Consider the following 12,807-nt stretch of genomic DNA (forward strand, 5'->3'; position numbering starts at 1 on the left):
GTGATCCCAAAAAATATGAAAATAAAATAGAACTTGGTTGAACACAGCTGCGGGTCATTTTGACCAAAGGACAACACAAGGGTGAATGGTTTTGTATTTCAGTTGTTGCCTCAACTGGTAAACTGGAAGCTGGCAAAATTAGTTAAACTATGACTGGATGCTTCTTAAAAGAGGTTTAAGTATGAACTACACGAGTTAAATATTTATTCCTTCATGAGAAACAGAGGTGGAGTGAGAGTATGTGAACCTGCAGCCATCAAACTGCCACATTTTGATGACTGAGTAGGTATGACCCCTGACCCTTACACACCTGCTGTCTCACTGTCAACCTAGGTGGTCCCCAGGTGGTGTGTAAGTGTGTTTGATGTGTGAGCAGTGACGATGATGGTGTGTGTGTGTGTGTGTGTGTGTGTGTGTGTGTGTGTGTGTGTGTGTGTGTGTGTGTGTGTGTAGCGTGGAAGAAGGGGGTGAAGGACTCCTCTGGGTGGTCTGAAGGAGAAGCAGACTGTTAGAAAAACACTGGTCATTGAAGGTAAATCTGCGTGATGGTGATAAATGGATTACTTGGTAATTGTGTGTGTGAAGTGCTGATTGGTGGTCATTTGGAGATGGCAAGAGTTAAGTGAATATTTGTCTGACCAATCAGAGTGGCAGCTGTCCAAACCAAAAGTGTTCAATGAGCTCAGACGGGGGGGACTTTATTCAGGGTGCATAGACCTGGAGATTTAAAAAAAATAAAAAATAGATGGATGGATGCTTTATCACCTTCCACAAATCAATTTTATGTATCTATTGGCAACCTTTTTATCCATCACACTGATGAATTTAGGAAACACTTATCATGCTGTTTGAGGCCAAATGAGTGTTAAAACTTGAGTGTTTGTTCAATTTTGAGTAAATCTAAAATACCTGCAGAGTATTTGTATTCTTTGAGCTTCAAAGTTCCCTCTTGACTTTGAAAATAGCTGCCTGATCTTCAGTCAAGGTCAAAGCTTTCAACCACTGTGTTGTTCAGCAGGAGGATCCTTGCACATGTCAGTCTGCTGATGAAGACCATGTGATGTGAATGAAAGATTATTCTGTGTATGTTACTGTTATGTTCCTCCTTCATTCACCTGATGATCCTGTGCCAGTTTGCTGTACATAAATAGATGGAGCTGTTAGTTTATACCTGTAGGCAGCAGAGTGAATCATTACCACCATGTGGTTTTATACACTGTTAATGAGCTCCACTTATCCACAGGAGGGACATGTCTCCCCTCACAGTGTTACATGCAAACAGGCAAAGATCACCGTTTGGCTTCAAACTGACCTTTGGCTTAAAGTTACATTGTGTGCTAATTAATCACACATTTTTAGGGCATGCAACATTAAAAAAAAAAAAAAATAGTTTTATTGGTGTTGTTATTACCATATTTATGTCCTGTGTGCTTTAGTCTCACATTGATTTATATTTGAATTGTCCATTTATCAGCTTGTCAGTCACCTTAAACCACTTTGCAGTTGCACGATGAAATGTGAGTGAAACACGCTTCACAAATAAAGTTTGACTGCATCTGTAAGGCTGCACAGCACATTGTCTTATTGTCACATCTTATCTCTTGGCCACAAGCCCCTCCAGCAATGTGGCCTTTTCATGTGCCACCTACCAACACGTCCTGGTAACTGTAAAGGACAGCAAGGTTGCTTCGATAAACACAAGTGTCCAGGTGTTAGTGCACTAAAGGCTCTCATTTAATAGTGCAGAAAGTATATTTCTGCTGATTTAGTTTATGCAAGCAGTTTTGGATGGATGTACGGTTGTTCTCGACTGTATTTTAACATAGTGGATTAAAATACAAAAGGATGATGAAAGGGAAAGTAATTCTCCTGTCCTCCCCTTTGCACCCTCTTCCTTTGTTTTTCTATGTCTATCTCCCAATGCCCTCTATACCCCAATTTCTCGCTCTTCTGCCTGGCTCTGCCCCCCCCCCCTGTACCACCTCCCCCCATCCCTCTTTCCCTCTTTTCCCTCTTATCTAGGCTAATGCAGCAGCAGCAGCCATGCTAATTTTAACACCAAATCCTCAGCCAAAGCCCTATACAAGCCCGCTCTCCGACTGCCGGGCTTCTCTGTGTTTGTCATCTGGGCCTGTGCAAAAGACGCTGTGTTTGTACCGTACTTCAAAAACCCAAAGAGGAGGAATGAGGGAAAGTGTATAAAGAGAGAGGTGGAGGCAGAAAAGAATAAAGAAAACAGAGAAAATGCGAGGCTGCCCGGGAGTCTTCTAATGTTAATTTCCCCAGGACTTTTCTTGGAGTGACAATAAAACCTTTAGTTCTTCTAAAATTAGAATCGAAAACATGTGACTGGATGGTGGAGGAAGAGGGGGAGGCAGGGGCTTAAAGGCAAAAGGGAAAGAAACTGAAGCTAAAACAGCAAACACATATATACGTGCATATATACATACTGTATGCACAGTGCAGTACAAATGAAAACAGTAAAACAAAAGGGAGATGGATGCAGAGCCTATGAAACAATAACACAATAATAAAATCATCTTATAAATATTAGACAATAGTGATTGAGCTTACATTTGTTGTTTTAAAACAAAGATATCTCCGACATTTTAGATCATTGTAAACTCATTAGACTGTTTGAGCTTAATAATAAATGTCTAATAAACATGATGCACATTGTTTTCAGTACTTTGACATTTTATTGAATGTTCAGTCTGTGTGCAACTTTCTTTCATTCTTATAGAACCTCACTATTGTGCCTCCACATCTTAGACACTCACCTTTGCATATGAGGCCCTCTTTGGTGATGGCCTGCTTGCATATATCACAACTCTTGGCCTTCTTGAATGGCTTCAGCTTGAAGGTGTGTGTGTGGACGCCCTCCAGCTCGTCAGGCTGAAGAAAGAAGAGGAAGGAAGAGAAATCAGGAGAGCGACGGCTGAATTGATGCCAATGGAAACACACTTTGTATTCAGCAAAGATATATTTGTCTGTGGCTGCACACGAAGGTTTGATCTGTCTTTGATGGCGTTTGGTTTCACTTGACCAGTTCACATATGTCTTTGTTATACTCAGTATTTTTCTTCTGTCTTTGGCAGAGATGAAGGAGACAATGAATAATTTGTGTCCTTAAATATATTCCTTTAGTACCAGAAGTGATGAACATTTAGAGTATTTTCTTGAGTAGTTTAAGTCATCTAAGCTTAAAATATCATCATCTGAGTTTATTTCATACAAAACCCGGTAATATGGCAACATAATAAACATCTGACACTTTTAAAGCACTTTTCTTTTTTTTACCATACCAAGCAGTTTTGTTTATTTCATCAAAGACCAAAAAGGCAGCCATTCACACGATCATACACGTTCATATGTTATTTTGTGTCACAATGTTGCATGCAAATACATGCGCACACACACACACACACACACACACACACTCGAGCAGAGCCCTCCCACCAGCAGAGGATGTTTTCACTTTGAAGTTCTCTAATTAAATGACTAATTAATGATGAAGACGAGAGGAGAAAAAAAAAAGCCTCACAGCAACCAACAACCTCAAAAACTCTAGGAACGATGTACGCTTGTGTGTGTTCATTTGTGTGTACAGTACTATATGCATGCGTGTGTTCTTCGGCTTCATTTCGGAGCAGCCTGAGGACACAACAGCTCTAGAAACTGCACCAAAACCTGAGCAGGGCGAGGAAGAAGAAATAGAACGCACAGTATTGGTGTCCATAAAATCAGAGATGTTGAAATACAGATGAGGATGAGGATGAAGGTGGGGCTGCAGCAGCTGTGTGCATGTGGCTCATTTGGCGGGGTAACAACAAGGAGGATCCCCTTTGAAAAATTAATTCCATGACCTAAATTATTTCTGACATGTAGTGACATTTCAACACTTTCAAATAATCTCTGTCCAAACAGCTGCATATTACACAGTGTTTGATTTGATCAGTTTAACCTGGAAAGTGCAAAATGCAGCCATACTGAAACTGGGTCACTAGATTTCCCACTGAACTGAACTCTAATGCAGATAAACTTGACAATGAATGCTTGACAATGTCATAAAATTAATCGAAAATGGGATATTTATGTAACAGTTCTAGGTTTGGTTCAGGTTTTGGAATGTTTTAGGTCTGCATTTTTCCTCTGCCCCCTTAGATGACATGTAATTTAATCAGGTTTTACGCTGTTGTATGAGGCTGTCCTACCATTTGCCCATTCTGAAGGTCAAGTTCATTTAAAAAAAAAAAAAAAATTAAAAGGACAGCAAGATCTGACAGCAAATTCCAGATCTGCTCTCTTCTCATTTCGTCTTCTGACAGTTTCTTACTCCTCCCTCAAAGTCAGGCCAAGGAGAACAAACACCCTCCTGGATCTCCCTCTACTCCTCTCCTCTGTACTGAGCTCGCTTTTCCCAGCACCCCTCTGCCTGAACAACCTCCTCGGTGAGTCATAATAATGATGCCATTTCCTTTGTGTATTTGTGCAGCTGGGCCGGTCTGGGTTGGGCTCCACTGGGCTGTAAATCTGAGCGATCTTTATTGAAAACAGCATTTTATAGACACCTTGTTCCAGCTTTCACCTTGAAAGGATGAAGGGACGAGTTCCTCCTGGAATAATTAACACTAAAATAACCAGTTCCACTAATCCTGAGTGAGTGCTTCCAGTTCCTGAAACATTTCTGCAAAAAAACAGAGATATGCTTGTAAAATGGACACTTTCCCATTTACATCCACTACTGAGCAAAGATGAAATAAATCAAACGTCAGTCAATGTCAACATTGCAATGTAGTAAAGTTAAAGTTTTTGTGCATGAGTCTTTGTGAAAAGCTGAAGCACGTTTGTTGTGTTTTCTGCTTGTATTTTAGGCTAAATAGATATCATTTAGAAGTAAAACATCCCATGAGATATCAGATATATTCAGAGATATATCTGAAACAAAACTAATCAGCTTCAGTTATATTCTACTATCATACTGTACAATGTTGTATTAAGATTTTGGATTATGAGTATGTAAGATCCTCTACAACCCTGCAGGACCAACAATTACCACTTCCCAGAAAACTTGACCACTGATTTCACTCCATGTCCAGAAAAGCAGGAGGCCATATTTTGATTAAAATGATCACAAAAAAATACATTCAATGGTAAATAAGTGCATTTATGGGGTGATTTTATCCTGATAACGTCACGATGTGCCTCCAATTCACCCATTAATACACACAGATGGTGGTGAATGCCTGCAACAACACCGCTTCTACCTACTTCTACCTGCTGTACTACAGCCTACTGCTACTACTAATACTGCCTTTAACTTGCATTACCAATATAACTTCTCTGTACCTGCTACTACAATTGCCACCACAACTAATTTTAATCACTTCTACTACAACTCCAACGACTACAACTTCAAAGGACTCCAGGTGTGATGAGGCTCACTGATGAAAGCTACACTAAGTCGTGTAATCCTTTGCTTCATCATCTTTGAGCTCATTTTCTGGTTGCTTTCTGAAGCTCCCCGGCCTCCTTTTTTTCTTCTTTTTTTTTTCTCTCCATGTGCCGCAGTCAATTTGGCTCAAAGCTTTTACAAAAGTTTATTTCTCAGCGTTTTCGCTCCCCTATCTCCCTAAATCTTAATGGCTTTTGTCACACTGTGACACACTCGCTATAAGCTCCAGAGAGGAATCATGGCTGACCTTGGCTGCACAGAGCCCGACACAGCATATTAGAGCAGGTAGCTTCTAACAAACAATATGCCACAGGCATGGTGATAATAATTCCTGTAAAAACACAAAATTAGCAACCCCCCTCGCCATCCATCTCATGAATGACCTTTTTTTTAAAAAATTTTACATGAGTTTGTTGATGTACTGAACAGCAGCTCAGGTTTAAACGCAACCAAACAGCAGACATCTCTTCCATGCACACTCAAATTAAAGTGAAGGGATGTAATCTGAGCTGACTGATATCCATCATGATCATTGGAGGACTGCTTAAACTGACAAATTAAAAAGGGCAGCGCAGACAGAAAACAAACAGGGACTGAAATACAGAAAATGATTCAGATGATGAAAATTTTATTTTGCAGTGATCTGATAGATGTTTGCTCAACACTTTCAAATGTTTGCATGGAAAGCCCAAGTATGAGATACAAGGGGCATCCCATTGTTCTTAAGAATATTTGACGACTTTAGCTACAGTTTCCCTGCAGAAAATGATCCTTGATTTAATAATTCAATATAATTTAAATAAGTGGGAACATGTAAGAGTGGCATCAACATTTTTTACTTGTTTCCAAGTGGAACCTTTGCTGTCTTTTGGGATAAAAATCTAAGAAAAGCTGCGCAACAAACTGAACAACTGCAGAGTGATGCAGAGAGATGCCACTGATTGCCTAAAAGCCTTTCAGACAACAAATGACACCAAATAACTGGCTAACATGGACATTTTTTGCAGCGTGGGCCTGCCTGGGTTTATAAATAGCATTTAAAGCACCTTGGTGCCACTCTACAGCCCCGATGTTAAAGATGACCTGGCAGAAAGCCGCCGGCTAAACCAATCAGACGCAGCCAGCTGTGTCACAGTCAGGTGCCATGGTTACCTGGCTGCCACGGCAACTGTGGTCAACATGCCCTGTCAAACAATGATGGATGAGGGAGGACAAAAAAAGAAAGAGAAAAAAAAACATACAACCAAAAGTTTGCTCACTCACACACACACACACACACACACACACACACACACACACACACACACACAACATGAATGCACACCCTGGCATGCAGGTCCACAGTGAGTATCGAGACAACAGGAGTGCAAATGGCTCATGGATGTCTGCCATGCAGCATCTGGGATTCAACTTTTTTTTTTTTCCAGAGAAAGAGGGAAAGGGCTTCTGCAGCTTAAATGGCAGGTAATCAACAAAGATAAAAATGGACTTCATGGGTTTATTATTTTGTCTGTTTTCAGGGAGGAAATAAGCTCACAATTAGGCATGTAATCAGAAAGCTAATTCACTCATGAAGGCCATCAGTTTCTTAATTATCCGTGTCCGATGTTATCATGTGGCATGGGACGACTTTTTTTTCTGAGAAAGGGACATTCAGTAGAAAGTAATCCCCAACTTTATTCCACACATGTTGGTAACCTCTGTTGAAATGTATGTCTTTACATTTTCTTTATCATCTGAAGACTTAAATCCGACAGTTCAAACAACAAAATAATGGCTCTTTTTGACAATTACAGAGACTTGAAGTCACTTTTAGTTCATGACTAAAAAAATTGCATTTCGACATACTTTTTGCAGAGCTGAATGCAGCCATCCAAAAGACAAGCAAACAAAGAAAACAGAAACATCAGGAGCCCTGTCCTCTGTGTCGTGTTAAAAGGAGACTCCCAGGAGAGAGACTAGGCCAGAGAGAGAAAATGGAAAGGGGAGTTTTGTGGAGAGACTTGGACAGAAAGAGAGGGAAATGGATATAGATGGAGAAAAAAGAGGGGATAAAGGGATCAAGTGAAGTGTCTAAGAACCAAGGATGGAGGAAGAAGAGTGAGTGTGTGTGTGTGTGTGTGTGTGTGTGTGTGTGTGTGTGTGTGTGTGTGTGTGTGTGTGTGTGTGTGTGTGTGTGTGTGTGTGTGTGTGTGTGTGTAGGCATATAGACAGGAGGCCCAGTAAATCAAGGCTCTGTGCTCTTCTCCCCCAGTTGCACTTAGCTAATGAAAAGCATCACTACGCTACCTCGACCACGACCCCACTTAGAGCCAAGATGCAGGAGGAGGAGGGAAGCGAAAGGAAGGGAGGCGGAAAGGGATGGAGGGGGGGCGAATTTCTGAAAGGCACCGTTCTGTCCTTCTGCTCAGAAACGACGCATGGACACAAATTAGTCCTGGCAAGCATAAACAATCATGAAAGATACATATATCCAGTCACACAGTACATACACGAGAGATGTATACAGATAAACACATCCTGGATCCATGTTGATGGGAGACAAATTTCAAGTTGAATTTGAACAAGTAAATTGATAATCATCTCAACTTGGTCTTTGGTTTGAATCAGAAATTAGCAGATTTTAGATGTTGTATGGCTTCCAACATGAGAGGAAGAAGAAACAGCATTTCTAACCTAAAAAGCAAAACAAAAGTTCACATTTGCGTTGCTCTTCACCGGCACCTAAATGAAATAAGTTTGATGCTGAACTTGTCACGTTTCTTACAGACATTTCTGTGTATCAGCAGGCTGTTTTTCCTGCCATCATCTAGCCAAAAAAATCAATTAAAAGTTGTTCAAATTCAACCACATGTGGAAGGTGCAATTCCCATGATTTTAATTGCTGATATGTATAGAAATTACAATGTTAAATATTGAAAATATCATCTTTACTGAAATTTAGCTTCAGTAGGTATTAAACCGGTAAATATGCCAACTTAACTAACTGCTAATTAAGAAATATTGAGTAGCTGTTCTATAGGTTTTAAATGGTTGTAAAATGAATAGCACGCATATAAAGTTGTTCATTGATTTGAAGCTGCAAAACAACATGTTTTCAACCCCATAGCATCTCTCTGATCATCCACAGCTTACCATAGTTTATGTTTTCCACTTCGGACTAACCTCAAGTAGTCCCTTAAAGTTTAACACACGTGCAAATATACACCCTGTGCAAAGAGAGGAGACTCTCAGTAAAAGGGTAAATGTTTGTAGTCTGGACCTTCTGTTTATGCCAGGTGTCTTTTGAGCTGCCACATCTGGGACTAAATCCCAGACGCTCAAAAACCCCAGTGCTCACACTCTCTCTTACACACAGTCATGAACACAAACTTCCCGGCGTCCAGCTTCGCTTCCATACGTATGAATGACAAGCTGCAAAACTCCACATATGGTTCCATTTACAGCAAGGTCAGAGAAAAGTCTTACTGCATGAATTGGAGGGACGGTTTAAAAACACAAAGCCTGGCATGTTGGAATGAAGATGTACAGTATCGTTTTGCATAATGATGTAATTTGACACAAAAAGCGAAGCCATGTGGCCCTTAAAGTCAGAAGTTGAAGACATTTTTAGTTGAATGTCGTTTTTTTCCTGCCTAATATTTACTACAGGAATTACATGTTCTTCTGTTAGGTGCAAAAAAAATTCTTGCAGTCTAAAAAACTCCTTAAAAAAGACACCGAAAGCACTTTTAAGATGCATACCACGTGAGAAAGTGAGTGAGAGACTAGTGAATGATTTTCTGAACGAGTGACTACCTGGCTGATGGATGAGGCAAACAGACGGAGCGAATGAGTCACCCAGGGGGAAAAAAAGAAAAAAGACTAAGAGCGGCAAAACCAGCCAAAATGCTGGATGACATGAGTCAATGAATCGCATGAGGAACAGAAAGAGAAAAGTCACCCTGCATCCCCCCACCCCCGAGATGAAAAAGCAGAGCCACACCTGCTTTCAATTTCCCCCAAATTGAAATTCTGTCAGGAACAATGGAGCCTTTGTGAGATGGAAACGAGAAACATAAAAAGAAACTCGACGCAGGGAGATATATGTAACTTTTGTATGTAGGAGTGTGTGTCAATATTTACAGGTCTTATACACTCTTCTATTCTGGAAAGCAGTTTTTATAAACACATAAAAACGATGGTGATGTGAGGAACTTTCCACCATGCATCATTGTAAATGAGCCACGTTAAAGCGGTGCTTTGAAAATTTCAAATATATATATTTATATATGTACATATGTATATTGACTATTTTATGTAAACCTGTCGGCATAGAAACAGCAGTTACACAACCTTAAAAGCATCACAGATGCATTGTGGTACTGAAACAGATTGCACTACACCTCTGGTCCAAAGTATGAGTCAGAAAAATCTGCATCCTACATTTCCCATAAAGCAACTTTTCAATAGACTTTCCCTCCCTGTCTGGTAAACACCCACATCTTTCACACACCACTATCCTTGTCTGTAACACAGCCTGTCTCATGTTAAGTTTCCCAGGTTGAGACGTCACTGTGACATCATCAGAGTTATTTTCTCCAACCACCCTGCTTCAGACCTCTTTCAGTTTTCCGATTCTGCTTCACCTCGCTGTAAACCCCGCTCTCATTGGCAGCCTCCACTCTTGAACTCGCTCTGAATCTGTGATCTCAGACGCACAGATGGCGTATCAAACGGTTGAAATTAGCACTGCGGCTAAGATCAGTGCGCAGGACGGTTTAGACCAAACTGTGCTGCCAAATCATGTTTCTTTCCCCAGCTTTGCTCAGCACAAACATCAGGGGTTCCTAAAATTCTTCATGTCAAGGATCCTAAAATTAAAAACTTGACTGAGGTGTTGGCCAATGCCTCTACATTTATGAACATTTTGTTTTACAGTAGATGAAGAGGAGGGAAGAGAGGAATCGCTTCTCAGGATAGTCATTATTCTGGTTATAACCCCCAAAGGGCCTTCTTCACTGTGATTATGGCTACATCAGTGATTGCCAGCAGAGAAGTACCCATAATCATAGTTGAGTTGAGCAGGCTGTTACAATCCATAGGCAGTTTGTTCAACCTTTATTTAAAACAATTAAAACTATAACGACATAAATTGGCAGAAAACAACACAGGATGCTCCATTTTTCTAAATCTAAATGAACAAAAGCAGCATATCGGGTGTTTTTTGGTAAATTTTCTAGAATCCTTTTTATGATCTCAAACATTACGCATCGAAAGATGCCAAAAACACATCAATTAAAATGTTTACAAATTTAGAAACATATTTTTTTCCTCACCACATCCATACATCTGTGGAGTATGGATCAATGTACAAGAACACAGATATGGCTTCAGGATGCTTTATTTATGGTGCTGAAACAGACGATCCCAGTGGACTGGCTCTGTGGGCCGGTTGCCAGATTGTAGTGGATCCCTCCTCCGAGCATCAGCAAGCTGAGAGACACTGTGTGTGTATCCACGACTACCTATTTATGCGCGTGTGATGTTATGTGGATGCATCAAGTCAACCAATAAACATTTGTGTGGGAACGCGAGGGTGCAGCTGTTGCACTGTTTGCGCAAGCGTGCGATATGATCAATACCAGGTGTCGACAGAAAGACACGAAGATCAATGAGCTGTGATCATGAAGTCTAGGCCGCTTATGATCATTAGTCGGCTGCTAATGAACTTAGATGCCATGTTTGCTAATGAGCTCTCCTCTCTTTGAGTCAAAAAAACAACAACAACAACAACACACAGCAAGTGCAGGACAAAAGCCCAGCAGAGATGCAGCTTTGAAATGTAGATCGTGAGCAGCTCTGGGTTCCCCAGTGTTACATGTCAATGCACAACGCAACTTTATGTGTTGCAGTTGTATGTACTGTTTCAGCTTGCAGCTTCCTGCTCATCCTGATCATGTTCACATTGGTTTAGTAACCTGGAAAAGGTGAAAAAAAAACAAAAAATGGGAACGTCCCAGAATATGATGCAATGATGACTTCATTAGTTAAAGTGGACAAATTGAAGGTTTGATAACTGATGAGTTATTTTCACTGCAAAATCGCAAAAATACATTTTCTACATACTAAATGTGAATATTTGATCATTTTCTTAGTCATCTATGATAGTAGACTGATAATCTTTGGTGTTTGCATTGTTAGCCAGACAAAACAAGATATTAAGACATCACCATACACATGATGGGCATTCTTTTGCTATTTGACAATTGTTTTCTTAACTAAGCAATTATCTGATTAATTGAAGAAAAACAAATATTTGAAAGATTATTCACAATAGGAGTCAAATCAGTTGTAGTTCAAATATAAAAACACTTCAAATTAAAAACTCAGAAATCTTAAACTTGCTCTCAACAAGTAGTGCAGTGGTTCTTCATGTTTTTGGCTTATGACATCACTAACAAAGTTGTGTGTTAGAGCTTATGGGTATTTCCTTATTCGTTTTGAGAGTCCTTCAACATCAGTATTTCCAGTGGCCGTTGATAACTTTTACAGTAACCCCTTTTTTTGACGTTTGAAACCTTCACAAGCAGATATACAACATCACAGCCAGCATTTCCAAAATTTGTGGACAGAGATCCAGCTCTGGGTAGGAGAAGTAGGGGCAGAGTAGTGCACAGTGCCCACGGGAAGCATGCTGAAGCTGGGTCAAGGGCTAGCTGCCGGTGGCCCGGGGGCCTCGAGGGAGGCATCCGGTCACATCAGATATAAATCACCTGGTCACAGATACACAGAGCATTGTTTAGCCGGAGTGACAGCTACACTCTCTGAGGACAGTCTGAGTCTTGAAGATACAGTACCACACGCCACACACACACACACACACACACACACACACACACACACACACACACACACACACACACACACACACACACACACACACACACACACACACACACGGGGGTAAGGACACGAGTGCATGGAGGAAGCTGTAGCGAGAGCTGGAAGGCTCTCTGGCTGCAGACAGTCCGCCTGTGTGGCAGCTGACATGAGGTCCCTTTGGAGGCTGTTGACCAAAACTAGGTCCGAGTGCAGTTTCATGTCGTTCAGAGGTGGACATGAACATCAAAACCGCAGATACCATCACTGTTATTATTCCATGTGGAAAAATATGAACTTCCCTCTCATCTTCATTTCCAAACCTACAAACTGTGAAGTGGATAACATCATAAAATGGAGAAAAGAGATAACTTGACCCTTTATATGAGACAGATCTTTAGAAACAAACCCTTTATATTCAAGTAAGAGGAGGTTCTCTAAAATATTGTCCGTTGTTCTCAAAATGTTGGAATCAAACTTCAAATGACCTT

At 40.6% G+C, this 12,807-nt stretch overlaps 1 protein-coding gene across 2 annotated transcripts in view; it reads right to left on the minus strand.

The window, feature by feature from the left end:
* The window catches only part of tns1a (tensin 1a), a 77,858-nt gene that overhangs the window by 55,242 nt on the left and 9,809 nt on the right, over positions 1-12,807 (minus strand). For both annotated transcript variants that reach the window (XM_069698196.1, XM_069698197.1), the window contains one exon: positions 2,781-2,895. In XM_069698196.1, the coding sequence (XP_069554297.1) occupies positions 2,781-2,895 (115 nt within the window). The remainder of the gene's footprint in view (positions 1-2,780; positions 2,896-12,807) is intronic.

Source organism: Brachyistius frenatus, unplaced genomic scaffold (genome assembly GCF_029030835.1).
Source record: "Brachyistius frenatus isolate BFR_SWC_R1_liver_20210118 unplaced genomic scaffold, ASM2903083v1 Contig_26, whole genome shotgun sequence".
Classification (NCBI taxonomy): domain Eukaryota; kingdom Metazoa; phylum Chordata; class Actinopteri; family Embiotocidae; genus Brachyistius; species Brachyistius frenatus.